This window comes from Homarus americanus, unplaced genomic scaffold (genome assembly GCF_018991925.1).
Source record: "Homarus americanus isolate GMGI-L3 unplaced genomic scaffold, GMGI_Hamer_2.0 scaffold5777, whole genome shotgun sequence".
NCBI lineage: Eukaryota > Metazoa > Arthropoda > Malacostraca > Decapoda > Nephropidae > Homarus > Homarus americanus.
In genome coordinates, this window is record NW_024737478.1 from 337,715 (window position 1) to 365,000 (window position 27,286).

At 41.1% G+C, this 27,286-nt stretch overlaps 1 protein-coding gene across 1 annotated transcript in view; it reads left to right on the forward strand.

The window, feature by feature from the left end:
- The first annotated feature begins 528 nt into the window (after positions 1-528).
- Positions 529-27,286, forward strand: part of LOC121873449 (Kv channel-interacting protein 4-like) — an 87,883-nt gene continuing 61,125 nt past the window's right edge. Inside the window, exon 1 of the mRNA XM_042377036.1 lies at positions 529-1,875. Within this exon, the coding sequence (XP_042232970.1) occupies positions 1,806-1,875 (70 nt within the window). The 5' untranslated portion in view covers positions 529-1,805. The remainder of the gene's footprint in view (positions 1,876-27,286) is intronic.

The following is a 27,286-nucleotide window of genomic DNA, read 5'->3' on the forward strand; positions in this document are numbered from 1 at the left end:
TTAGTATAACGTCGCTATCACTGTATAAATGAGGAAACAATAAACTTCACAACAAAATAACAAACAGCGAAACAAAACACTGAAAGGGCCATTAAACAAATGAGTAAAATAAAAAATAAATAATAATAATATAAACCAAATAAATATACAGAAGGTTAGATATGGTGAGGGAATCAGTGGCACCCTCAGGTAGGTAGCGTAACGTGAACCAACCCGACGGGGAGACGAAAGATCCATCACGAGTTCTTACCAATACTTATGAAATATTGACGCTCGACCCACTGCCTGATCAATACATTATATACGTCTCTGGTGGGTCTCTTAGCTAACATTCACTTCAGGAGTTATTATAAGCTGGATATAGTAGGTGGGGGGGGGAGGAGGAGGAGTAGAAGGAGGTGGAGAGGTAAGGGATAAAGTAAATAAAAGGTAGAGAACTAGTTGATAATAGAGAATTGGTAAAGGGCAATGTGGTGGTGGTAGTGGTGGGGATGTGGTGCTCGGTCTGGTGGAGTATTAGTGTGAGTTTAGTGGCCCTCCTGTGTGGCTGTGGGGAGTCGCTGTCTATTTCGCTTCACTATATTTCAACGACTTTTTATCACAGTGTTAAGATTCATTACGCTCTAGGTCAGATTTTGTCTTGTTTTTGTCCAGATTTTGTCAGGATATCAGTTTAATTGTCTCTAAGCCTCGTTTAAAATCGGTAGAAATCATTAAGGGGGATTTTGATCATATGTTAAGTTTTTGAGTATTTTAATTCCCATTTTGACTTAATTACGATCAAATCTAAACCAATTCTGGCCAAAAAATTCAAGATCTCGAAAAAATCTACAGAATTCAACAACAATTTCAAATAATCTAAACTCGAACTGAATAAGAGTGAAACAGTAGAAAATAAAGGTGATTAATTGTCGACTGAAGACTGGAATACAACTTAAGAAAACCATAACAAACATTTACAAGACCTTGACTAGACTGATGGGAACTTTGACTCGACTACGATCAAAATTTCGACAAGGTACTCGACCAAATCTCGACCGAATCACCTCCCAGTTCTCGACCAAACTAGAAACTATCAATGAAAACTTGGGCAGAGACTATCCAAAAGCAGAACCAGAAATAATTGTTGTCAAAAGCCTATCAGAGGTTGACCGATGATACATTGTCTTCCCTTTGAGCCTTGAGTTGAAGTTCCCACAAGAACGAGACACTCACCCCGTCAAGGAAGACACTCACCCCGTCAAGGAAGACACTCACCCCGTCAAGGAAGACATACACCCCATTAAGGAGGAAGGGGCTGTCCCAAGTCTTTAAATAATTCATTGATTTTATTTAAAAGTCAACTGCTGGTCGTTTACAAGGCCATAAAAAGACTACTGCCGCGTATCACTATAACTCCTAAGAAAAAAAGTTAACCACAGAACCATACGACTTAATCCACCTCTTTAACGGCGATATAAATAAAACTATTCCGTGATAAGAAAGTGAGAGGAATAGATATATCAGATTAAATTCACACCTGGGGTCCTACTTTAAGTCAAGCTTGACGGAGCGACAGTCGACCTAGATCATATGTACACCCGTTAGCGAGGCAGCCAGGCAGTCTGCTGGAAGGATACCTCGGGGTAGGTTGGCCAGACAGCCTCACAGATCAGCAGAGAAGCTGTTAGAAAGTCAGCCAAGAGAGCAGACCAACAGACAGTCAATTCCACAGACCCTACAGACAAGCAGACAATTATTCCGACAGACATACAGACAATCATTCGTATAGTCAAGGAGTGAGAAAACCAAGACCCGCCTTCAAGATGCTGAGTTCAAGCATCAGTCGGTTCGCCGGCAAACAGTCGGATTCCCCACCAGGAGGCTCTAAACAGGGTGAGTACCTGGCCTAGTGACGCACCACCTGAGTACCCACACTGAGTACATGCACTGAGTACACACATCTGAGTATCTATATTGAGTACCCATCATTGAATACACACATCGACATGAGTACCCACAATGCACTTCTTTAACGTTATTAAATAATTTTCGTTCTTGTGAATACGTGACGTCATATTCTGATCTAAAACTGTATATCTTCTAATCACTCTTTCATTGATCCGTGACGTCACGTTCAACCAATGGCAATGCTTTTAAATCTGTGACGTCATATACACTCAAGTTAATGTTAAAGCATATTGAATTTTGTTAAGTACCAGTCGATAACTTTATGACCGTAACGTTTTATGCACTCGAGGTAAGGTGAACATTCTCAATTATTGATGACGTCTGTTTCTCTCTAACCAATGTGGACACTCAAACATTATGACGTCACATTCTTACAAACAAATGTCGACATACATATACATACGCATACATATACTGTACATACATATACATACATACGTACATATGCATACACACACATACACAAACATAAATATACATACATATGAACGTTAGGAGGGTGGGGTGAGATAAACGTTGTACAGAGTGTGACTGTGAGACCCGGGGAAGGTCAACCATGAATAATTACTTGAGGAAGAAGGTCAGACTAGATTGAATTTTATCCATGTGGTGGTGATGGGGGGTGGGGAGTGGGGGGGCGGGTGGGAGTGTGTGTGGGGGGGGTGAAGGGGAGGGAGGCGTGTGTGTGTGTGGGGTGGGTGAAGCGAGTGCGTGTTGGGGTGCTTTTTGGGTTGACCGATGAGAAGTAAATAAAATGGGGCAATATATAGAGGAAGAAATAGAGAAAGAAAGACAGAGAAAAGATTATTAAGAAGTAAAGAAAAAGGGAAAAAAATGAGTGTGTTTGAAGATAAGATAATAAGAGAAAGAAGGAAGGAGTAGACAAAAAAGTAAATCATTGAGCACGCCAAAATATTTTATGAGCGGCGTGAAAAACTCTACGGTGCCGTTTACCCACATTTCACTATCTCGCCTCCGTTATGTTCTATCTTATGAAGTTATCCAACAACAACAACAACAACAACAACAACAATAATAATAATAATAATAATAATAATAATAATAATAATAATAATAATAATAATAATAATAATAATAATAATAATAAAAATGTCTTGCTAAATCAAGTATAACTTTAATATTTTGGTGGAGGAGAGAGAGAGAGAGAGAGAGAGAGAGAATCCTATATAATGTCAGCTGTAAAGAGAAAAAGAGACTAGAAAATAAAAGAGAAATGGAGGAAGGAGAAAACCACATAAAAAAGGCAATTTCCTCCCAGCTGTCCTGCATCGATTATCCTAAATCGATTGAAGGTCTTTGTGTGTGTGTGCTAGGTAGTGCAGATATGATCGAGTGAGTGAGTGAGTGAGTGAGTGAATGAGAGAGAGTAGGGGAGTGATTAGTGTGAGAGTGAATGAGAGTGAGCGATTCCATAGAGAAAATTGAACAACAGAAATTATTATCGTTAGTGATTATAGTAGATACGTTCATTTTCTATTACACGAAGTCAAAGAAAACTAAATATGTTTAGCGTTAACTTAACAAAATTATACCTCGCCTCCAAATAATGTCCTTTTTAACTATTTACCGTGTATAAAACTTAGGGAAAATCACATAAAACTTATCTAATGGTAAAAATCGTATTTAGTAGCAAAAAAGATATATATATATTAATAGATTTAGTTTCATAGTTTCAAGTGGTTTATTTAATTTACATTATTTTTTTATACTGTGTTCTTCAATTGGTATTATAATCTACAGAGAGTTTAATCAGCTTATTAGGCAACCCATAACAATGACTCAGTATCGCTGTTATTGATGGAAGGGATGTAATTTATCCATGGTGAGGGAGAGAGGAGGGAGGAGGGGTGGGAAAAGGTGCCATTTATCTTCTTTCAAGTCCTGCACAGAGGCCATACTGTCAATAAACCGGGTGAAGGTTCTTAGGTGTTCTTGCGTACTTACTCTAGGTATCAATGACGAAGAAGAAGGGGGAAGAATGAAGAAGAAAGAAAGAACAAGAAAGAAAGAAGGATACTAAGAAGAAAAATGAGAAAGGGGAAGAAGAAGAATACGAAGAAATTGGAGAAGGTAGAAGAAGAGAAAGATACAAATTAAGAGACAAGAAGAAACAACGAGCAGAAAATGTAATCCCAATTCCAATGACTAAAACCAGAAACTAAAACAGAAATATTCAAATAACAAATTCACAGACAGATATCACACAATGCCAACGTCAAATGTAATAAACAAGATCTCGTTCCCTCAAGTCAGATCTGAAGACATTTGACACAAGATGTTTTAAATCGTTAGATAAGAAAGTTACGGAGCTCTAGGGAGTTCCACGTATTGCTATTCTTTGGGTTATGTGTGAGTTCTGGTTAGGTTAGGTTAGGTTAAGTGAGAGTATTGGTAGGCAAAGGCTCTCAGTATGGTGGAATATGTAGCCCTAGGCCCTTCAAGATATCCTCACAAACTGATGGAAGATCTTTAGTGATGGTGTCATTATTTATTACTCATTATAACTGATTATCAAGGTATTTACAGAATAGAGAGAATGGTGATATTTCTATATATATGTGTAAATAAGGAAAGTTTCTGGTAAATTTAAAGTCATTATTTTTTCATTGTTTTCTTGACCACTCCTTCCTGCACTGAATCAATGAAGGTAAGTACCACAACACCACACCTCAACTGACAAACAAACATTAAGAAACACTATCGATACTTTTTTTTATTCATAAGAAGCAACAAAGGGAGAGTGGAGAACTGTTGATATATTCAGCAGAGTCGTAACTTACATAATCTATACATTTGGGAAATATTTCAGACATAGAGAAACCATAAATTCATCCATAGTTACTTTCTTGTGTATGATAAGATGAGAAAGAAAGTACAGATAGAGAGAGAGAGAGAGAGAGAGAGAGAGAGAGAGAGAGAGAGAGATCATAAATTGAAAAAGTGAGTGTGTGAGAGTGTGAAAGTAAAATACCAAATGAATGAGTGCTAAAGTGAGTTTATTGAAGGAGAGTGAGTGAGTGGGAGAGGAGACAGTGGCTCAGTAGGAAGTAGACCACGCGATCGTTCACTCACACACCTGCGCTGCCACACACTTTCATTGTGACTACCACGCGACTTATCTCTCTCTTTCTCTGTCTGTCTGTTTGTCTGTCTGTCTCTATTTGCCTCTCTCTGTGTCTCTCTGTTTTTCTCTCCCTCTCTCTCTATTTAATTGCCTCTGTCATTATTTCTTCTCTTTCTTTCATTAGTGATTTTTTTTCAACCTGTGATTCTCAACATTTTATAAGTGATTTTAACTCGTGATTTACTCCTTCATATAAGTAAAATAAGTAAACTTTAGCCAGTGACTTATTCCAAGATATAAGTAACAATAAATGTGTGACTTACAACATTTTATAAGTGATGTATTGTGTTGGACAAATATAGTGTGAAAATACTTAAGACATGTTTTCAGACGTAAAGTGAGTGAGTGTTGATAAGTGATAATAGTATTCATTAAGTGTTAAGTGTTTGATTAATGTACACAGCACTACAGTGAATTTTATAAGTAATGTCTTGTCGTGTGTTGTAAAAAAGTAACCACCTGTGTGTGTTCTTAATTAAGGCCAGTTTACCTGTTCTTATGTAATGGTTGGCTCACCTTGTGTTCTGAGATGCAGTGTTATAGTTAATGGATGATGTAAAGTTTTGGTAATAAGGTCTAATGGTGTTTTAAAATGGTTAAAGTGTAAAGTAAAGGAATGTTTGTCTGTTTTTTTTTGTCTTTCTGTCTGTCTCTCTTTCTGTCTCTCTCTCTCACTCCATTATCTCTCTCTCTCTTCCTCTCACATCCCCCTTACAACCATCCATTGCAATACCTGTCCACCCTCTTCCCCTCCGCCACAATACCTCCCTCTCTATTCCCCAATATTCCTCCTCCCTCTGTCATCTCTCTACCTACCTTACCTGTGCTTCTAATCATGATATATATAAATTTTCTCAACTTTCTCTACTTAATGAAACTTTATTCAAATTTATCTACACTGAATATTACTCACCTTAACATCTTCCAGGATACAGGTGCGGTAATTAATATGTAACAGGTAACTAATAAATAACATATGAGAGTCACTTACCTGTAGCTCTGTCTGTTGTACCATAAACCCAGTTCCCGGTAGTGAGTAATCTTGGCGACAAAAATGCCTGAAATGAAAATAAATACACGAGGTGAGATTAGACTATTAACTTTGAAAAGCTGTATATCATAACTCACACAGGTAAACACAGTGAAAAGAACTCTTGAAAATATATAACCGGAATCATCCCTGGAAGTCGAGGCGTTTAAAACAAGTAAAGAAGAACAACTATAACAACAACAACAACTGCAACAACAACTCTCTTTATCGCGAGCTCAGGTGCGGAAACACACACACACACACACACACACACACACACACACACACACACACACACACACACACACACACTTTTCGCCTTACCACCTTGATGAACAGCCTACGAGTTCCCAGCGTTGAACAGTTCCCAGCGTTGAACAGTTCTCAGCGTTGAACAAAAATGAACTACGACCCTTCTGTTGGCTAAACTACAAACACACATTATTTTCAACCTCTTGGGTACAGTTAAACCCCCACATTTTAACATGAATTAATCGCAATTTAGCCTAAAGTTAATTGAGGTAATATTTTAAGTGAGCTGCTGCGGTTCTCTCAGGTAGGGAAAGTTGTTAGGCTGGAAGAGTTCTATTTTTTATCTATTTTGTTCTGTTTATTAGTATTAGTAGTAGTAATACTAGTAGTTGTAGTCGAAGTGGGCGTGTGTGTGTGTGTGTGTGTGTGTGTGTGTGTGTGTGTGTGTGTGTGTACATACCATCACCAACCACCACCACAACCATCAACCACCACCACCAACAACAACCACCACCACCACCACCATCAATCACCACTATCACCAACAACAACCACCACCACCACCACCATCAATCACCACTATCACCAACAACAATCACTATTATCACCACCATTGAATCTCATTCCATTAATTACCACCACAATAGGTGTCAATAGAGCGAGTGTCCCAATAATGGATTAGTCTCACCTCCCTATTCTCTCACCTGCCTCCTCCCTCCCTATTTTCTCACCTCCTCCTCCTCCTCCTCCCTCCCTATTCTCTTACCTGCCCCCCTCCCTCCCTATTCTCTCACCTACGACCACCTGTAATCTAATGGGTGGTTGACTTAGGTACCTGGATGGTTTAGTTAAGGCAAGATATACTGCAGAGAGAGAGAGAGAGAGAGAGAGAGAGAGAGAGAGAGAGAGAGAGAGAGAGAGAGAGAGAGAGAGAGAGTCTGATCATCTCCCTCCTTTGCTCCTCATCCTCCCCCACCCCCTCCTTCCTTCACCTCCTCCTCTTCCCCACCCCCACCACAGTCAGCCCCTTGATTAACACGGCGTCTTAACAGAGAAAATCCCTCCCCGTCATCAGTTACCGGGAGGCCACACACAGCTGGGCCCGCCACTGCCTCTCGCTGATTCACCAAACGACCATAACACACAAACACTGAGAGTCATAGTGGATATATATATATTTTTCCATGTTATAAATATTGATGGAAATAATTTGAGATATTAATTTGGTTTGAGTTATGTGATTATTATTGATTAAAAGATTATTGAGGGATTATTTTTGATGTGATGTTAGAATTATTGATAGAGAGTAACAATAGATAGCTCCGTCACCTGTCCACCTGTTCAATGGTTAGGTAAGTGAGTTTATACCCATGAATGACATCAGTGGTATTGGGTCTTGGAGGTGTACTGTAGGTAGGAAGTAAGGCTGTGTTAGGGCCATTGACTTGTGTTGGTGGTAAACTATAATGGACTTGGTGGGTGATGTGACGACAGGTAGAACTAATTACACACCTGTTGATATTAATAAACAAATACATCAAATAAACGTAATTGTTAAGTTTATACAGTGAAACCTCCATACAACGAACTATCTATATAATCCGTTAGCTGAAGGGTTTAAACATCTAATGAACCCTCAATATAAAGGAGTTTCCCCTTCATATAATCCGTTATTTAGAAGTTCCACTGTAAAAGGAATAAATCACACATCTAGCAAACCCTTGATATAACGGATTTTCCTCTCTATATAATCCGTTATTTAGAAGTTCCACTGTAAGAAAAAAAAGGAAAAATTAAAAACTATTTCAAGGATTATCAACTATTAAATAAAAGTCACGTACGAACATCAAGGGGTCGACGCTCGGGCACTGGATGAAGACAACGAGGCGGAGTTTTCCCATCGTGTTTGGTGTGTCAACAAGGCTCGGTTACCCTGCCATCATATTTCATTCAAGCATTGATTATCGGGGCCGCTTTATTAGTGTGTGTGTGTGTGTGTGTGTGTGTGTGTGTGTGTGTGTGTGTGCCGCTTGTAAGTGGTAGTGGTAGTGCTGGTAGGTGTGTTGGTAAGGGGTGGTAATAGTGGTAGTAGGGATGGTGGTATTGATGGTGCGATGGCAATGGTGGTGGGAGTGGTAGTAAGGATGGTGGTAGTGGTGGTAGTGGTAGTAAGGATGGTGGTAGTGGTAATAGTGGTAATATTAAAGCCATAGGGAGTAATACAGTATCCCTCTGGTCATATGTGGGAGAAAATCAATAGATAATGGTAATACTGATTGAATATTTACCAAGGAATGTTATTGATTCCCAGCAGCTAATATTACGGTACTGTGTGACGTGGCTTCAGTCTGACCATAAATAATTTCGAAGCGCTATGAACCGTACCTCAATAAGTTCTGAGTGAAGCTTTTCTGAATATAAAACATTTCAGATCACTATTAAACTTTCCAGGAACTTTTTTTGAATCAATATGAAACTTTTAAGTGGATAAAACTCTTTGAATCAATATGAAAGTTTCCGAGAATAAGACGTGCTGATTCAAAAGTATCGAATCAATTTGAAGATTTCGTGAAACACAATGCTTCTAAATTCTAAATGTCTTTCTAAATAAAAAAACTCAAGCTTCGGTTTAATATGTCATAATCTCTTAGTCAATAAGACATTAGACATGAAATGATCCACCTTGTACCAGTAAGAGGAGCTATGTGGAAAGTCATTACTGAAGCCTTTAAGCTCTACTGAAGCTCTTTTGATGATAATGAACTTCTATAGTCCAGGGATTATACCTTAAGAGAACCAGGAAATAGTCTCTCATGTTTGGGTTCACAGAAGATCGTAAGATAAATATTTTCTCGTAAGTTAAATAAATTACAAAAACATAAAATTAACAACATATAAATATTCCCATTAGATATGACTTATGACTCACCCTGTATATGTGTACTGGAGGCAAGGTGGGCGTGGGAGAGGCAATATGGGTGTGGGAATGGTGCTGTGGGCGTACGAGACGTGAGGTGGGCGTAGAAATGCAGCTAAGAATCAAAACACATCATGTGGTTCAGGATTATCGTTTCTACTTCCCTCTTCTTCTTTACTCACCTCCCTCTTTATCCTCTAATTATCCATCCTCCTCTTCTCCATTTTCTTCTCCATCTGCGTTTTTATATTGCAGTTTCTTTATTCTCTCTCCCTCTGTCTCTTACCCCCTTCCTCCTTAACCCCTCCCACCTCCTCTTCTGTCTTCTTCTCTCTCTTTTTCATTCTCTCTTCATCTTCTCTTTCACATACCGGCAGGCATCCAATTTCCCTCCCCCTTCTGTCGTCTTTCCCATTAATCAACCCCCTCTCTCCCACCCTCCCCTGCACCCCCTCCCACCCCTCTCTCCTACCCCTCCCACCCCCTCTCCCACCCTCCCCTGCCCCCTCCCACCCCTCTCCCACCCTCCCCTGCAGCCCCTCTCATCCCTTTCCCCCACTACACAATCTTCTGCTCTTCTCCTTATCCACGTTTTCCTCCCCTTCCCTCTCTCTTCCCCCTCCATCTCTCTCCTATGCCTATCCCTTCCCCCTCTTCCCTACCATCCTCACCCTTCTCATCTTCCACCATTCTTCCCTATCACCCTCTTCTTCTCATTCTATCATTCTCTCTCTCCTTCTTTATCACCATTGTCTCCCCTCTCTCTCCTTTCCACCATAATCCTATACTCTACTTTACAACCATCATCGCCCTTTCTCCTCTCCCTCCATCTCTCCCACCCAACCAACCTATCTCTCCTCCCCTCTACCACCCTCCCTACCTCCCCTCCCCTCTACCACCTTCCCTACCTACCCTCCACTCTCCTCCCTACCTCCTCCCTCTACCACCCCCCTACCTCCTCCCTCCCTCCCTACCTCCCCACCACCTCCCTACCCCTCCCCTACCACCCTCCCCACCTCCCTCCTCCCCCACCACCCTCCCCTCCCTCCCTCTACCACCTCCCTACCTCCCTCCCCACCACCACCTCCCTCCCTACCACCACCTTCCCTACCTCCCTCCCCATCACCACCTCCCTCCCCCACCACCCTCCCACCTCTTTCTCCCCCACTACCTACCTCCCTCCCCCACCTCCTACCTCCCTCCCACCACCTCTCCCTGCCTCCCCTCTACCACCCTCCCTACCTCCCCTCCCCTCTACCACCTTCCCTACCTACCCTCCACTCTGACCAATAATGTGTGCCTCAGCGTCAAAGAGTGATTAATGAGATTATTATTATGGATTCTTAGAAGAGTCTCCCCTTCAAGGCTTCAGTCAGGAGAACACACTCAGATTAATTTAGAAATATATGAAATTAAGCAGTATTTCAAAAGCCAAAACAATAAATAACTCAAAAACTTAAAAAAAAATATATATATAATTCTCGGAGTATTATTATAGACGAATTATACAAAGAAAAAAAAGAGACGAAAAGGTGAATAATTATCCATACATTATAGGTAAATCAGTGTTGCAAAGGTTATAAAAGAGATATAATAGAACAGAAGAACAGTGTTGCAAAGGTCCCACCTCATCACATCTCACCGGCCATGTTCGGAACTAAGAAGAGAGGTAAGTTATTTTATATACTTATTTATACTACGTCAACACCCCAGAGGCTCAGTCATAGTGTATACATTGTATCTTCCTGCACCGACAACCAAAACTTTATATCTCAAACTTTTCTCGAGTATTTAGTATGGAGCTCTGTCTCTTGGTAATTTAAGGCCATGATAAAGTAAACCTTGCTAGGATCTCATCAACAAAGCTCCCTAATTTGGGGGAAGGTTTTAAGGAGCGTACTTTGTTTTTCCCCGCCGCGATACGTAATTTCCCTGTTATGCAAATGTTCGGCTACGATGCTGGTATTTTTCATTCTTATCTCTGGAGGAAATTACCGGAGGATCATATGTGTACCTGTCTGGTGCCTGGTGCCTGGAGCCTGGTGTCTGGTGAGTTTTGTTGTGATAAGTAATAAAAATGGCGTCTCTCAGTTTGTACTATTGTCACGATTAAAGAAAACGAAACTTAATAAGCAAATAAAATGCAATTAACTATTTTTGTTGTGATAAGCAAATAGAAATTAAAAAATAATACAAGTATTATTTATTTACTTTCATAATAAATCTACGAAGCATAATAATAATAATAATAATAATAACTATACCTCAAGCGACCCCAAAGTTTTTAAAAGACCGTGAAGAGTTTGGACAAAATATTGACATATCTGTTGAGAAGTTATTAAAAAATCTCATCATGTTATAAGGTCGAGACTCTGGTAGGCTGGCGGGATATTGTATCGGGGGAATAAATCGAAGACAAGTGTTCGAACTCCTATCCAAGAAACCGAGAAACCGATTTTTTTTAAAGATAAGTGTTCGAACTCCTACACCCCGATATAATTTCCCAAGGACAATAGTTCGAATCCCCGCCAGAGTTCAGAACCAATACTTGCCGACACGTAACAAACCACAGGATTTAATTGTCATTTTGCTTGGCCGATTTTTCGTTCTTTGTTAAATCCTTTTAATGGCGGAAGGTTTAGCTAGGCGGTAGTGGAGGCTCATGGCGGCGTAGGGCAAAGATGTTTAGGTTAGGTGAGAGAGAGAGAGAGAGAGAGAGAGCAAAAAAGGACATACGGAAAACTAATACAAATTTAATGAGAGGATGTATGAGTGTGTGTGTGTGTGTGTGTGTGTATTTCTGTATGTGTATGTCCATGTACGTGAATATATACGTGTATGGATATTGGTGTTTGTTATTTTGTTTGTCTCTCTATCTCTACGGCCGCCACAACACACACACACTCCATCTGTCACGTCTCCTTGCTAATGGACGCCTCGTGACCCCTGTATCTCTTGTCAACACTACTAAAGCTCTGAGTCAACAGTGTGTGTGTGTGTGTGTGTGTGTGTGTGTGTGTGTTGGTAATTATCAGCTGTGAGAATGCTCCCATTTCCTCTCTCTCTCTCTCTCTCTCTCTCTCTCTCTCTCTCTCTCTCTCTCAAACGCAGTTTCCATTACTGTTATTATAATTACTGTATTAATGATCGGGATCTTTATTGTACATTAAAAACTTTATCTCTTAATTTTTCTTTGAAATCAATCTACAGTAAATGACGTCATCAAGGTGTGTGTAATATAACGACATATTAATACGTAGAAGATAAATGATAATGAAAGAGGAAGAGAGGAAGAAGGAGAGAGAGGATGGACGAAGAAGGAGAGGAGAGGAGATACATTAAGCTTCATGTGTGATGCAACAAGCTTGACAAAATCTGGACCAAGTTATGAATGTAAATTGACAGCGTTGAATATTAAGCAGCGACCAATTAGCGTTAAATTGGGATACTTTATCATTGACAAACTACTGAATTATAAGTTAATATCTCAACATTTGGGGCCAGGAAATACCTTCAATGTTGTTGTTTTTATTTATATCTCAGTGTTAATTTTTCTCTTGCTTTCGTTGTCTCTCGTGGGAAAGGGAAGGAAGGAAGGAAGGAAGGAAGGAAGAAGGAAGGAGGAAGGAAGGAAGGAAGGAAGGAAGGAAGGAAGAAGGATGAAGGAAGGAAGGAAGAAGGAAGGAAGGAAGGAAGGAAGGAAGAAGGAAGGAAGGAAGGAAGGAAGGAAGGAAGGAAGGAAGGAAGGAAGGAAGGAAGGAAGGAAGGATGAAGGAAGGAAAGATGGAAGGAACAAGACAGAGGAGGAAGGAGGAGAGCTAAATAAGGGATGAGGGAGAAAGGTAATGAAAGTGATTATGAGAAAGAGAGAGAGAAGAGAAAGGGGAGAGAGGGTAAGATGGAAGAGGAATTAGTACGGTGGCTGGTCTAATGGGCCCGGTCCTTATAGACCCCAATCCTAATAGGCTCCAATCTAACCTAATCAAAACTAATCATTAGGTCTGATATACAATATTAATGGACACTAATCCGTATACTTGAGTTAGATTAGGGACCGATTATGGGCTCATTTGTTCTTAAGGAGAATCAAATAAATCGAAATAAATAATAACAATAAATTAAAGAATGACTATTTGGGGTGGGGGGGTGTGGGGGATTACAACTCCCCATAAGGTTACCAGCTAAGGCATTAAAGAGCTAAACTTGAAAGGGATTCCTACAGACTAGAACAGTTTCCACACTTGAAACCTTTTGCTGGGGGGAAATCTTGAAGACGTCAGAAGGCTCCCACATAAATCTAGTGTGCGTGAGAGTGTGTGAGAGTGTGTGAGTGTTGTGATGAGTTACCGAGAACTTCACTCACAGCCGACACATCCCACCTGATAGTTTCCAGGAATGTGTTTGTTTTATCCCTTTGCACATGCTTACACATATTTTTTATGTTAATTTAATCAAAGAGTTTTATTATATAGATGGATTAAGTGATACGTTATTTAACCAGTTGAGTCGTAATGATGAACATTAATTATTAGTATCAGCGGATGTTAATGAATCAATTTAACTTTGTATTTTTTCTCAACATTAATTCATTTTTAGACACAATCTCAATATCATACAACTTAATCATACACAAGACACAACTAAAACAAATACAAAGTTTATACACTGGCTTTGATTTTTTCACTATTATATCTTAATTTTTTTTTATGATCACAGGTGAGATTCAATATTTTATCAAGAGTTGTGATAAATATCGTCTTGGAATATTATTTAAGGAATACTTTAATAACATCTAAGGCGACAGTGTTAAGACTTGTGTGAGGGGGAATAACCTCGGTAGCCTTGTATCCTATTTGAGGTGTTATGTGGCAATTAGTACAGCTCAGGTGAGGATTAACTAAGTATCCTTCACTAACTAGGGAGTCCTGTACACGTAGTTACCTCCCCCCCCTCTCTCTCACCTCTCTCCTACACTTTGTATCTTCTGTTTTTTCCATCTGTCTTGTATCCTTCTTTCCCTCTCTTCCTTCCTTCTACACTAACATCCATTACTGTCCATTTTTCTATTTATCTCTCTCACTCTGTCTGTGTCTCTCTATCTCTCTCCATTTACATATCCATATTTCCTTCTTCTTCGTCTCCTCCGTTCTCTCTTCTCCTTTCTCTCTTCTCCCCTTCCTCTTCCCTCTACACTAACATCCCTCCCATGTATCGAGCTAAAAGCAGTTATTAATTTGGGTTCGCTTTGATGGAGGTTTCAGGCTCACACTTGCTTTGAGGGAGAGACTCTCAAAGCATTAATATTGATGGCTTGGTTGTCCTTGTGGCGAGTGACTTCCAGAGAGAGAGAGAGAGAGAGAGAGAGAGAGAGAGAGAGAGAGAGAGAGAGAGAAACAAACAGTATACATGCTGTAATTACCTGGCATAGATATTATCAACAGGTGAGAGCAAGGGACACTTATCTTTCTAACAGGTAAGGTAAAAAAAAAGGCCTTGACTGATAAGATAACGATGCCTTTTAATTAGATACTAGTCTAAATAAGAAAAAAATCACCCATGTTATTTATTATTGGCTGGAAGTGATTTTAGTTATTATTTCCCTAACTTGTCTTAACCCTAAACGTCATATATATAGTACGTGATCGCAAAATATATGTGATTGCAAAATATATAACTGCAAAATATATATATAACTCCAATAACAAGCGATTTTTAACACTATGTGAACCTGGAATAAGACACATCACTCCTCCTCCTTGTCAACGGGTACAGTACAAGTGGTGCAAATATCATGTTGAGAGTCATGATAATATTTTCTGCTTCTCCTTCAACTCTACTTGAGACTTTGTTAAGGAGATGCAGCCTTGGGGAGTGACCCTGATAGGCACACTTAGATCATTACATCCTTCACAGTTTTTTACAACGAAAAAAAAAATTGAAAATAATTACCTCGTTATATTTTTATTATGATGTCAGAATTTAATGTTTTTTGTTTTTAGTTTGATGATGAGGTTAATTTAATTGTTTTTTCTTCTATTCTATTATAATTTATGTTAGTAGAGGTATGAGTGAACACCAGGTATGAGTGAGCACCAGGTATGAGTGAGCACCAGGTATGAGTGAGCACCAGGTATGAGTGAGCACCAGGTATGAGTGAGCACCAGGTATGAGTGAGTACCAGGTATGAGTGAGCACCAGGTTATGAGTGAGCACCAGGTATGAGTGAGCACCAGGTTATGAGTGAGCACCAGGTATGAGTGAGCACCAGGTATGAATGAGCACCAGGTATGAGTGAGCACCAGGTATGAATGAGCACCTAACTTTACAATTGAGGAAGTGGTTGAGTACAGTGCAGCTAACAGAGTCACATCACAGCATATGTTCCAGGTGTGATGCAGCCGCTTGTCGTCATCACTGAACCATTACACCTAACATCAGCACTAATCACCTCTACCTTATACCTGTTAATGACCACTAACTTATACTTCCTAATGACTTCTACCTTATACTTCCTAATGACTTCTACCTTATACTTCCTAATGACTTCTACCTTATACCTGCACCAGTTACCAGTGTTAAAAGTCCGTCTCTCTCATCCCTACTACTTGACCCTAATTGCCTCACTGATGACACGTAACAATGGGGTCATTTTCTAGGTACTATTGTTTATAGGTTGGTAATTAAACACCTAGTAGGTAACATTGTTCGTTCCTCTGAATTCCATTAATATTAGAGGGGGGGGGGCGGGTGGTCCTATTTTGTCGCAGTTTGTACGATCGTCGCTTATATAAACAAACATGGCGTAAGTTGTTTATTAATTTGTAAACAAGTAAACAAATATTGATGTTTGTTGTCTGATTTCTACGGGGAAGGGGGATGTAAGGGGTAGTTCTAAGGGGGGTTAAGGGGAAGAGGGACGTTGATGAGGTATGGAGAGAGAGAGAGAGAGAGAGAGAGAGAGAGAGAGAGAGGTAGGCAATTGACCTCGCCTAACTCATTCACTCATCTTCCTCACTCCATGAAACAGTTCCAACAGTTTAATTGACTTCCAAAGTAACATTGTCTCTCTCTCATTGTCTTGTTAAACGAATTAATGACCCAAGATAAGGTTAATATACACATAATAGATAATGTAATCAAATGTAGTGAATAATGTATAATATAACCAAAGCCGTGATGAATAATGTATAATATAACCAAAGCCGTGATGAATAATGTATAATATAACCAAAGCCGTGATGAGTAATGTATAATATAACCAAAGCCGTGATAAATAATGTATAATATAACCAAAGCCGTGATGAATAATGTATAATATAACCAAAGCCGTGATGAATAATGTATAATATAACCAAAGCCGTGATGAATAATGTATAATATAACCAAAGCCGTGATGAGTAATGTATAATATAACCAAAGCCGTGATGAATATTTTTATGTTTTCTCACCAACGTGAATAAGATCCACCAGGACCCAGGCAGAAACACCTCGGGGTAACAAAGTGTCGTGGGTGTGTACACATAACGAAGCAGCCAAGTGAATAATTCCTACACTGAACTCAGGAAGGTAATATACTCAGGGAAGGGGGGGGGGGCAGGTGTTCTCAGGTAATTATCCTCACGTTGTCATGATTATTTACACTTTAAAAAATATATATAAACTAAGCAGGTGAATCTCTCGCTGTTTGTGGCTGTTTGTGATGAGTTTGTTTGTTATTCTAGACTAAATGGTTGAAGACTTAAGGCAAAGTTATATATTATTATCTCAATAAACTCTAAAGACATTAATGGTAGTTTTTGTTTACCTTTTAATAGTTGTAAGTTGTTTAGTGTTTTAAAAGTGAATTTTTTTAAAAGTCGTTGTTGTGTTATGTAAGAACTACGCCATGACCTTAGTAGTTTGTTGTACAGAGATACGTGTAAATATTATCGGTATAACAAGTGATTTCTCTTAAGTGGAGTTCTTGCTATGTTTCCGACTGATTCACTTAAGTTACACCATGAAGAATGTTACACACACACACACACACACACACACAGACACACACACACACACACACACACACACACACGTAGAATAAGGGATAATTGCTGCTATACTCGAGGGGACAATCTACCGGTAAGGGTTTGAGCAAAATGTGTTGTTGATGGGTCGGGTAATTACCTGGTTGACGGTAATTAATGAAGGCTTCACACGATGAGGCGTAGAGGTGGGGGGAGGTGGGAGAGGTGGGAGAGAGGAGGGGGTGGTAAAGAGGGTGAGATGATCGAGTGAGGGGTGGGGGAAGGAGGAGTATGGGGGTAGGAGGAAGGAGGGGGGAGGGTATGAACAGAGGGGGAGGGGACTGGAGGACGAGCAGGGGGGGAGGCTGCTGGGTTTGACGGAATAACTTAAGGAGGAAGGTTTAAGAGTAATGGTATTGGTAGTTCGGGTCTGATACAGTGCCTCAAGTAGGATGGCCTTGGTAGGATGGCCTTGGTAGGATGGCCTTGGTAGGATAAAAGGAACATCATAAGCCATTAATGCTGTCAATTAAGATCAACTTTTCCTCGGGTAGAAATAAAACGTGATAGAAAAATACACTGAGTGACGCTGTTGGCTGTTCCTGTCGTTCTTGATCTGTATTGACGCTTTAGTGGCTGATCAAAGACTCGTGTGTGTGTGTGTGTGTGTGTGTGTGTGTGTGTGTGTGTGTGTGTGTGTGTGTGTGTGTGTGTGTGTGTGTGTGTGTGTGTGTGTGTGTGTGTGTGTGTGTGTGTTTATCTTTTGTTTGTTTTTGTGTGTTTGTGAGTTTAATATGCACTGGTATAGACACACACACACACACACACACACACACACACACACACACACACACACGCACACACACACACAAACATACACGCTATTTACATATAATACTCACACATAAACACATTCGTTCACGTCATCTGGTAATTACGGGTTGTGTAGACACCCAAACTCATTCATGACAGGAAAACGCTATTTCCTCTAACTGTAGGAGAGGTGAGAGGGAGAGAGAGGAGAAGTGAGAGGAAGGGTGGAGAGGTGAGAGGGATGGGGAGGTGAGAGAGAGCTACTCACTCGGGAAGATTTTGCAGAACGTTTTCACTTCAAACTTTCTGACAAATTTCATCCTGCCAGCCAGCCATCCTACGAGTCATAATATAACTCATCCACTCATCCTTGGTTGACCGACTAGACCAGATATCATAGAATTAATTAAGGTGTAAAGGATATCGAGGGAGTGTTTGCGATTGGTTGAGATATGTAAACAAAGACCCTCCCCCTCCCCTCCCCCGGACGACTCGCTGTTACACCTGGCTACACGGGTACCTGACACTGGCCTTCCTCCGCCTCCCTAAGAATAGTGGTTTAGAGTGGACCGACCAGTGTGTGGTGGCTGGCTTAATAATTCAGGTCAGGATCAGAGTGTTGCATATTTGAACGACGTGGGAGAGAGAGAGAGAGAGAGAGAGAGAGAGAGAGAGAGAGAGAGAGAGAGAGAGAGAGAGAGAGAGAGAGAGAGAGAGAGAGAGAGAGAGAGAGAGAGAGAGAGAGAGAGCGAGAGAGAGAGTTTCTTTCGTTCGTATCACCTGAAGAAAAAAAATAACAATTAGTCTCGTTGTTCCATTCGTGGCAAATTCTTCAACACATCTTATTTACTAAATTATGATTACTGAAATAAATTAAACCATGATTTTAACTACCTTAGATGATTATTTATACTATACGTACATATATATTACAGCCATTCCCATCCAGTGTGTGTGTGTGTGTGTGTGTGTGTGTGTGTGTGTGTGTGTGTGTGTGTGTGTGTGTACAATAACAAACCACAATGAGGCCACACATTCGACACAGTTCTCCAGATCACTGCCATAATACAAAGAACATCATTGGTTGTCAGTGAGTTGCTAGGTCACCTTTGAAGCTGTTATTTTTCTTCCTAGATGCCTCTTAAGCTCCCTGAAGGCCACTCAGGCATGCTCACGGGGAGGGCTGAGGAGGTGAGACCAGCAGGTGAGGGGGTGAGGAGTAAAGGTGAGAGATGGAGAAGGGGTTAGGTTAGGGTGGCGGCGGAAGGGAGGTCAAGGGTTATGGGTCAATAGTTATGAGAGAGAGCGAGAGAGAGAGAGAGAGAGAGAGAGAGAGAGAGAGAGAGAGAGAGTTTGTTTACACCACCATGTTGTCAGTCAATCGGTCATCACTTCACCACTAAACCATAACAGACTTTCATCATCACACTCTCACAGACCCTGACATGGAGCCACACATTTAACACCATTTAACAGGATCATCACAGAGACTAGATGGTTGTGAAGGTAAAGGAACATTAAAGGTTGTGTTTATAGTATTAGCAGAGTTTTCCAGTGTGGTGTTGCAACATGGCATCAACTAAGCTTACGGCTCTGGGAGAGATTAGTGAATTCTCTTTACAACGAGCTGCATGGTGACCTTTGTTGGCTGTGAACTAATGAACAGGCTTTACTCTAAGCTGTATGAATAATAGTTCCAACGTGAAATAATTTAGCTAATGTTCCACGTGATCCAACCATAAGTGATAGTGACAACATTCACAACATTTTCTCACCTCACATCATTTTAATACCTCTTCCTCAGGTGTTGGCAGTTATTTCACCTGTATATGAACATTATCTCTTATCACTTAAACATTGGAGTGATTAAATGTTTATGACGATATGAAATGTTTTGTTTGGGATGGCAGACCTGGCGGGATAGTTCAACACCTCACACATGACGTACAGTATATTCTCTTGAAGTGTCAGTTCATATTAGCCAAGATTTCATTATATGCTTCTGGTTTCAATACCTGACAGAAGGAGCCCAGGAAGAGCCCAGAGAAGCCCAGAGGAGCCCAGGAGAGTGTAATATATGTATGTATGTATGTATGTACAGTTTGTATGTATGTATTTATGTATGTATTTATGTACTGTATGTATGTATGTATGTATGTATGTATGTATGTATGTATGTATGTATGTATGTATGTATGTATATATGTAAAGTTAACCCTTAAAATAAATGTATTCTTAAGTATTAATGTTTCACGAGATATAATTCAATTAACTCTTTTATTTATTACGTCATGCGTCTAACTTATCTACAGGATGCGACAAATCGTCATGTTATATTGTTTTCTTATAGTTACCCATAAAATAAATTAGTTTTCTTTTATGTGGCTACGCTCGTCACCGCTGCTCCTCCTCATCCTCTTACAACTACCAAAACTTTCACTACAAAGACTCCTACAACTACCACAACTAACTCTACTACCACTACCACCATTACCACAATTGTTATCACTACCATGAAGCCATACTATAGTTGTCTACAGTGTGCTTATGTCTTGTTAGTGTACGCCATAAAACACGGCATCACCCTCACTCCAGCTTACGATGGGTCATTTTAACGCTCCTTCTGTTTACACTTTGGGACGATGACGAATTGTTTCTTGTATTTCTTTTTGTATGAGTCGCTGGCTAGAGTATATGTGATGTTGTTATGTTCTATAAGTGAGTATGGTGAGGTGAGTGGTTTTGGTTTAGTTTCTTGAGAAAAAACTTTTACTTCGTATACTGTAAGATCGTGGTAGTATTGAAGTTTGTTATCTGATGTGTGTTGGCGACATGCGAACATTACTGATTTCCTTAAGAAAGAATTCTTGGAGGATAATGGAACATTGATTTAGTGAAGTATTGTATTTACACAGCTCCTACACGCAGGCGTGTACAAAGATACGAGTGGGTACCAGACGACCAACTCTGTTTCTTCGTTTTCTTTGAATAAAAAGTAAAAAGAAAACGCAAGCCATTGATTCTGGTTGTTATACCAAACTATTCCCACAGGCGGGAGCGTCCCATCCTCTGTATTGACCTTCACGGCAGTTCACCCTTCACCAGTATGTGTTAGGTTGGCCAAATGTCTCAAATAACCATAAGTTACACGCATTCTGTGAGGCGGAGGCTGGAACAGTTCACACATCTGCTTACTCACTGCCTAAACATAATGTAACATAAAACTTTATCACTTGGTATAACGGGGGATATTCTGTCAGCTCGCAGCGTAAACCAATGGTCGTGTCTATAGTTCCTGAATACTAGAGATTCATTCTACTGACACACAAGATGGATGAGGAGCATCACATCATCACAGTCTCCCCTCCCGCGGCAGCAACACCGTATGACGCAGCAATAGAGGGAGTATTTTGTCTGTGTGTGCTACAAGTGGAGACAACAGTCGTCACTAACACACAAGGAGGGGAGATACGTTAATACACACAATATCTGACTTAAGTACAGTGTATTGTTGCCAGAACCAAACACAACAACTAAATACTGCTACACTTAGTCTCTATTAAAGAACAACACAAACAACAACAGTAAGACGATTTATTCATGGACAACCCATGAAGTTTATTTCCATTGTCGTCAAAACAATAACTTAAATCCCATTACAATATCTTGGCAAGAGTCTCAGTATATTTCATAATAACACAGAATATATCAGGCTATCTTCTTGCCATGTGTACCTACGATAGCCTTTGAAAACACTGACGATATCTCAATAAAGTTCCACAGTTATACGATACCACATTGTTTTTCGTCAATAAAACTTACGATATTTTCAAAAAACATTAACAACCTTAAAAAAACGACTCTGACATATCTCATGATTATATACTGCGTGCGATATCTACGATAGCAGAACTAAACTACGATAACTGCTCACTTTACTGTCCAGATACATAAAGAAGAGACGCTCAGGGTAATACAGTGCCATAGCGGGAGATAAGGTTGGGAGTTGGAGGAGTTCTCATCGACTAATGACCTGTGTGATGACTCAGCCACAGCTATGGTTAAGAGTAATGTGAGGCCTACAGGCTAAAGCATGAGAGAGAGAGAGAGAGAGAGAGAGAGAGAGAGAGACAATAACAAGGAAAAGGGAGAAGACAGAAGAGAAAGAGAGAGAGGAGAAGTAGGAAGAAGATACCGGGACAGGGAGGGAACGTTTCAGTAGTCGTCCCTCGTTGCGTTATCCAAATAAAGAATACAGGAAATGTGGCTCCAGAGTCGCATTGTGCTCGGTGACAATATAGCGTCTTATCGTCTCGGCGTGGGACTGCAATAAGGTTTATTGTACTACTTCAACACATTGAAATCTGAGCTTCTTGGGATATGTGCCTGAGAGCCAAAATCCTACGATATAAAATGTAAACAAACCCGTATGTGAAGCGCGTGAATTTAAACCTTGTGTATGGCAGCGGGAAGATTCCTTTTGGTGAATCTTGGGTAAAATGAAGCGAGTCGGGGGATGAAGCACTCAGGATATCTTGCTCTAGGCCTTCTGCGGTTTATTTACTGCCTTTATCCTCTTAGACACGATCATCAAAATGTAAATCGGGACTGCGTGAAATGCTGCCTTCTGCCTGCACTCTCTGTGGTCGCCTTGTTGTGGATTTCTCCCCTACAAACGCTGTTTGTCGCTGAGTAGCCGATCCCGCGAATACAACATGTATACAGAGAGCACATTGTGAGTTTCCTTTCTCCATTCCATCCTGAGTGTGAACCAAACAACCCGTACCCCCACAGCCTCACTCCGTTTGTTGACGCGTCTGGCAGCGGGGGAGCGCGAGAACTTGTCAAACTCCCCACACATTTGACAACATCGCCGTCATTTTCAGGAAACTTAGATGAGTCAGGGTATTGTGACACTGTCCTATCACACTAAGTCTGTCTTTATAGTTCTAAATGATGAATAAATTTGCTACCGGTATATATGATAATGAACTCACTACTTTGACTCTACATTGTAAAAAGGTGAAAGAAAATGTAAAATTATTCACCATTGGGCATTGAATTAATTTATATATGAGAAATAAGATTCATAAGTCCAGGTGTCATCATAAAGAATAATTATCTACTTCCTGTAAACTCCTAATAGCCGTCGGGTACCAGGAAGGGGCTCACCCGCTCCACTGTGCCCGAAATAAACCTTACCCTCCCTCACCTGCCCCTACCCTCCCTCACCTGCCCCTACCCTCCCTCACCTGCCCCTACCCTCCCTCACCTGCCCCTACCCTCCCTACCCTCCCTCCCACCTGCCCCATCACCTGCCCCTACCCTCCCTCACCTGCCCCTACCCTCCCATCCTGCTCCCTCCCTCCCTCATCCCCTCCACCCCACCCTCCCCACCTGCCCCCACCCCTCCCCACCCACATCCCTGCTCCTCCCCACCCCCCCTCCCTCCCCCTCCTCCCTACCCTCCCCCACCCACATCCCTGCTCCTCCCACCCTCCCTCCCACCTCCCTCACCTGCCCCTACCCTCCCCACCCACATCCCTGCTCCTCCCACCCCCCTCCCTCCTACCCTCCCTCACCCCTACTCCTCCCCACCCACATCCCAGCCCTCCTCCTCCTACCCTCCCTCACCTGCCCCCCTCCCCACCCACATCCCTGCTCCTCCCACCTCCCACCCTCCCTTACCCTCCCCACCCACATCCCTGCTCCTCCCACCCCCCCCTCCCACTCCTCCCCCACCTGCCCCTACCCTCCCACCCACATCCCTGCTCCTCCTTACCCCCTCCCTCCTACCCTCTCACCTGCCCTGACCTCCCCACCCACATCCCAGCTCCTCCTTGCCCCCTCCCTCCTACCCACCCTCACTGCCCCCTGCTTTCAAACACTGCTACCACGTTATCAACACACTCGGCTTGTTCTTGCTTGTTAATCACACCCCTATAGTAATGTATACAAGAGATCAGGCGGCGGTAATTGATGTAATTCTTTCCTTCGTTAATCTATAAACACGTACTGTACAGTGAGTCACTTTATGTAGTATACGATAACTAATGATGAGGAAGACGATACGCCTCTCTATAAAAGATGGCAGTTTAGTAGCCCCCCCCCTCTCTCTCTCTCTCTCTCTCTCTCTCTCTCTCTCTCCCTCCTTCTTACACAGATAACATAAACCATCACTAAACCATCACTAAACCACCGCTAAACCACCGCTAAACCATGTCTGAACCTAGCAGCACCGGACTACTGAACATCACCACACAGGGAGAGTCTTACCTTGTGCTATAGGCTTGATGAGTAGAGTCACGTACTGTAGTTTCTTCTTCATATTTTCTTTAATTCACAAGACACTCGAGGCTCTGATCAGTAACTCACTATGTCCTCCTCACACACCTGCAAAAGAATGGTCTTGATTAGCGTCCATCTGCATTACTGTGTGGCGTGAGGGAAACACCTTTGTTTATGTCGAAAAGTTGATGTTACACAGATAATTCATAAGACTTATCTGACGAACCTTCGCCTACGTTCAATATAACCTATAATGTCACTAAGAACTACGCCAGGCTAATGATCGCTCACGCCGTCTATAGTGTAATGGTTGGTGTGTAGAATGTGGAGTGTGTGTGGAATAAGGCAGGTGGAGGCACTGTATCCAACCACACGGGGCTATAATGGATAGTGTGGAGTGTGTGGTATAAGCTCAGAGGTGTGGCATTACAGAACTACCACACTGTGAGGGTTGGTCACCTTCAAGAGCCTTACACAGTCCCCCACCGCAAGACTTACAAAGGTACAAATAATCTTAAACATTCCAGATAAGTTAAGGTGTTGGAATGTACCTGAGTTTACTTAGGAAGATGGCATTAAAGTTACGCTGAGACCCTACCTTCTTTAGAATACATTGGTTTACTCTCTCTCTCACACACTTTTTGATGTCCTGGTGTGACGTCATTAGGTACTCCTGCAACACTTGACTCTCCTTGTGTTGCATCAAATTGCAACTTATCCCCACAACTACCCAGCGACGCCTACAATATTACTTGCTACTTCCTTCACCTCCGTCGGTCTGTCTGTCTGTTTTACCACCACCACCACCACCAACCTTACTAAAGCGACATATAACTCACCAACACACACACACACACACACACACACACACACACACACACACACACACACACACACCCACACACACACACACACCAGCCCGAGGCATCACTGTTCACTGTTGTAATATTACCCAAGGCTGACACTCCAACCTGTGCCCTTGATTACGTTTTCTTTCCTCTCTAAGCAACAGGAAATTACGAGGAATAACAAAAGGTAGATTTAGTTTAACCTTTGTGATTTGTTGGTGAGTGAGTGAGTGAGTGAGTGAGTGAGTGAGTGAGTGAGTGAGTTAGCGGGACTAGCCATAACTCCATAAAGACATATAAAAATGATAAGACACAACACAAATCCACCCATTACAAGACATGTGTTTATACGTCACACAACCCAATGAATCCGGATTTCAAAACAACAACAAAGAAGCGAACGCCACGGAGGTAAATAACTCAGATCCTTCTCCTTGTAAAAACCCTGAGCCATGTCTTCCCTTTCAGGTAGAGACTATGATCCTCCTCCTCTTCTTCTCCTTCTTCCTCCTCCTCAGCTACGTAAACCTCTTATATGGGCGTAAAAATAACACTGTGTCGTTGTAAGCCAGCCGGTCCCTAGGCCCCTGGGATACTGCCCCCTCCCACCCCATGTTGGTCATATTTACACCAACATACACAAACTCGTCTTTTTCCTTTCGTTATAATTCATCTATTTTCATCATTTTCCCATTATTGGATATTATTTTAATCCTCAATTTCCCCGTTTATCGTTAACAAATACTATTTTTTAAAAGATTTTGTTGTCTGTTAATGATGGGAAATATTGACACAGTTCGTTGACTTCATTACTACTTTTTTTTTCTACCTATTGACGTCATCCAGGTCTTGTGTTTTTATTGGGTAATATATATATATATATATATTTTTTAATGATTTTCACCTCAGCAAACACGGAGAAAATAATATGTTGTTTTATTTGTTTTAGTCTTTGCATTGAGTGGTTACTGAGCGTCTCATATCTACACACTGCTGAGTTCGATTCCAACCGCCTGAGTGCGATTCTAACCTCCTGAGTACGAGTCTAACCCCCTGAGTACGAGTCCAACCTACTCTGTACGATTCCAACCCCCTAAGTACGATTCCAACCCCCGGAGTACGATTTCAACCTCATAAGTGCAATAAATTAGTCCTGTGAAAAAGGAGAGAGAGAGAGAGAGAGAGAGAGAGACAGAGAGAGAGAGAGAGAGACAGAGAGAGAGAGACAGAGAGAGAGAGAGAGAGAGAGAGAGAGAGAGGCCAATTAAGGGGGACCTCCCTTAATAATTACAAATATACCATTAGACTGACACTCTCATTCAGTAAAATGGCAGGCGTCATCAGGTCAATTTGGGTGAATATTCTTAATATATTTCGTATGTAAGTATTGACGCTGGTAGGCTGGTAGGCTGGTAGGCTGACTGTAATGTTAATGGAAATTATATAAAAAAGTAGATTAATTTTGCCTTATGTACTGAAAATCATTAAATTAATAATATAAGTTTAATCTCTTCGTCACACACACCTATGATACGGCCTTTTAAGTCATCATACTCAAGAGGTTAAGTCATCATACTCAAGAGGTTAAGTCCTCATACTCAAGAGGTTAAGTCATCATACTCAAGAGGTTAAGTCCTCATACTCAAGAGGTTCAGTCATCATACTCAAGAGGTTAAGTCATCATACTCAAGAGGTTCAGTCATCATACTCAAGAGGTTAAGTCATCATACTCAAGAGGTTAAGTCATCATACTCAAGAGGTTAAGTCATCATACTCAAGAGGTTAAGTCATCATACTCAAGAGGTTAAGTTAAGTCATCATACTCAAGGTTAAGTCATCATGCTCAGAGGTTAAGTCCTCATAATCAAGAGGTTAAGTCATCATACTCAAGAGGTTAAGTCATCATACTCAAGAGGTTAAGTCCTCATACTCAAGAGGTTAAGTCCTCGTACTCAAGAGGTTAAGTCATCATACTCAAGAGGTTAAGTCATCATACTCAAGAGGTTAAGTCCTCATACTCAAGAGGTTAAGTCATCATAC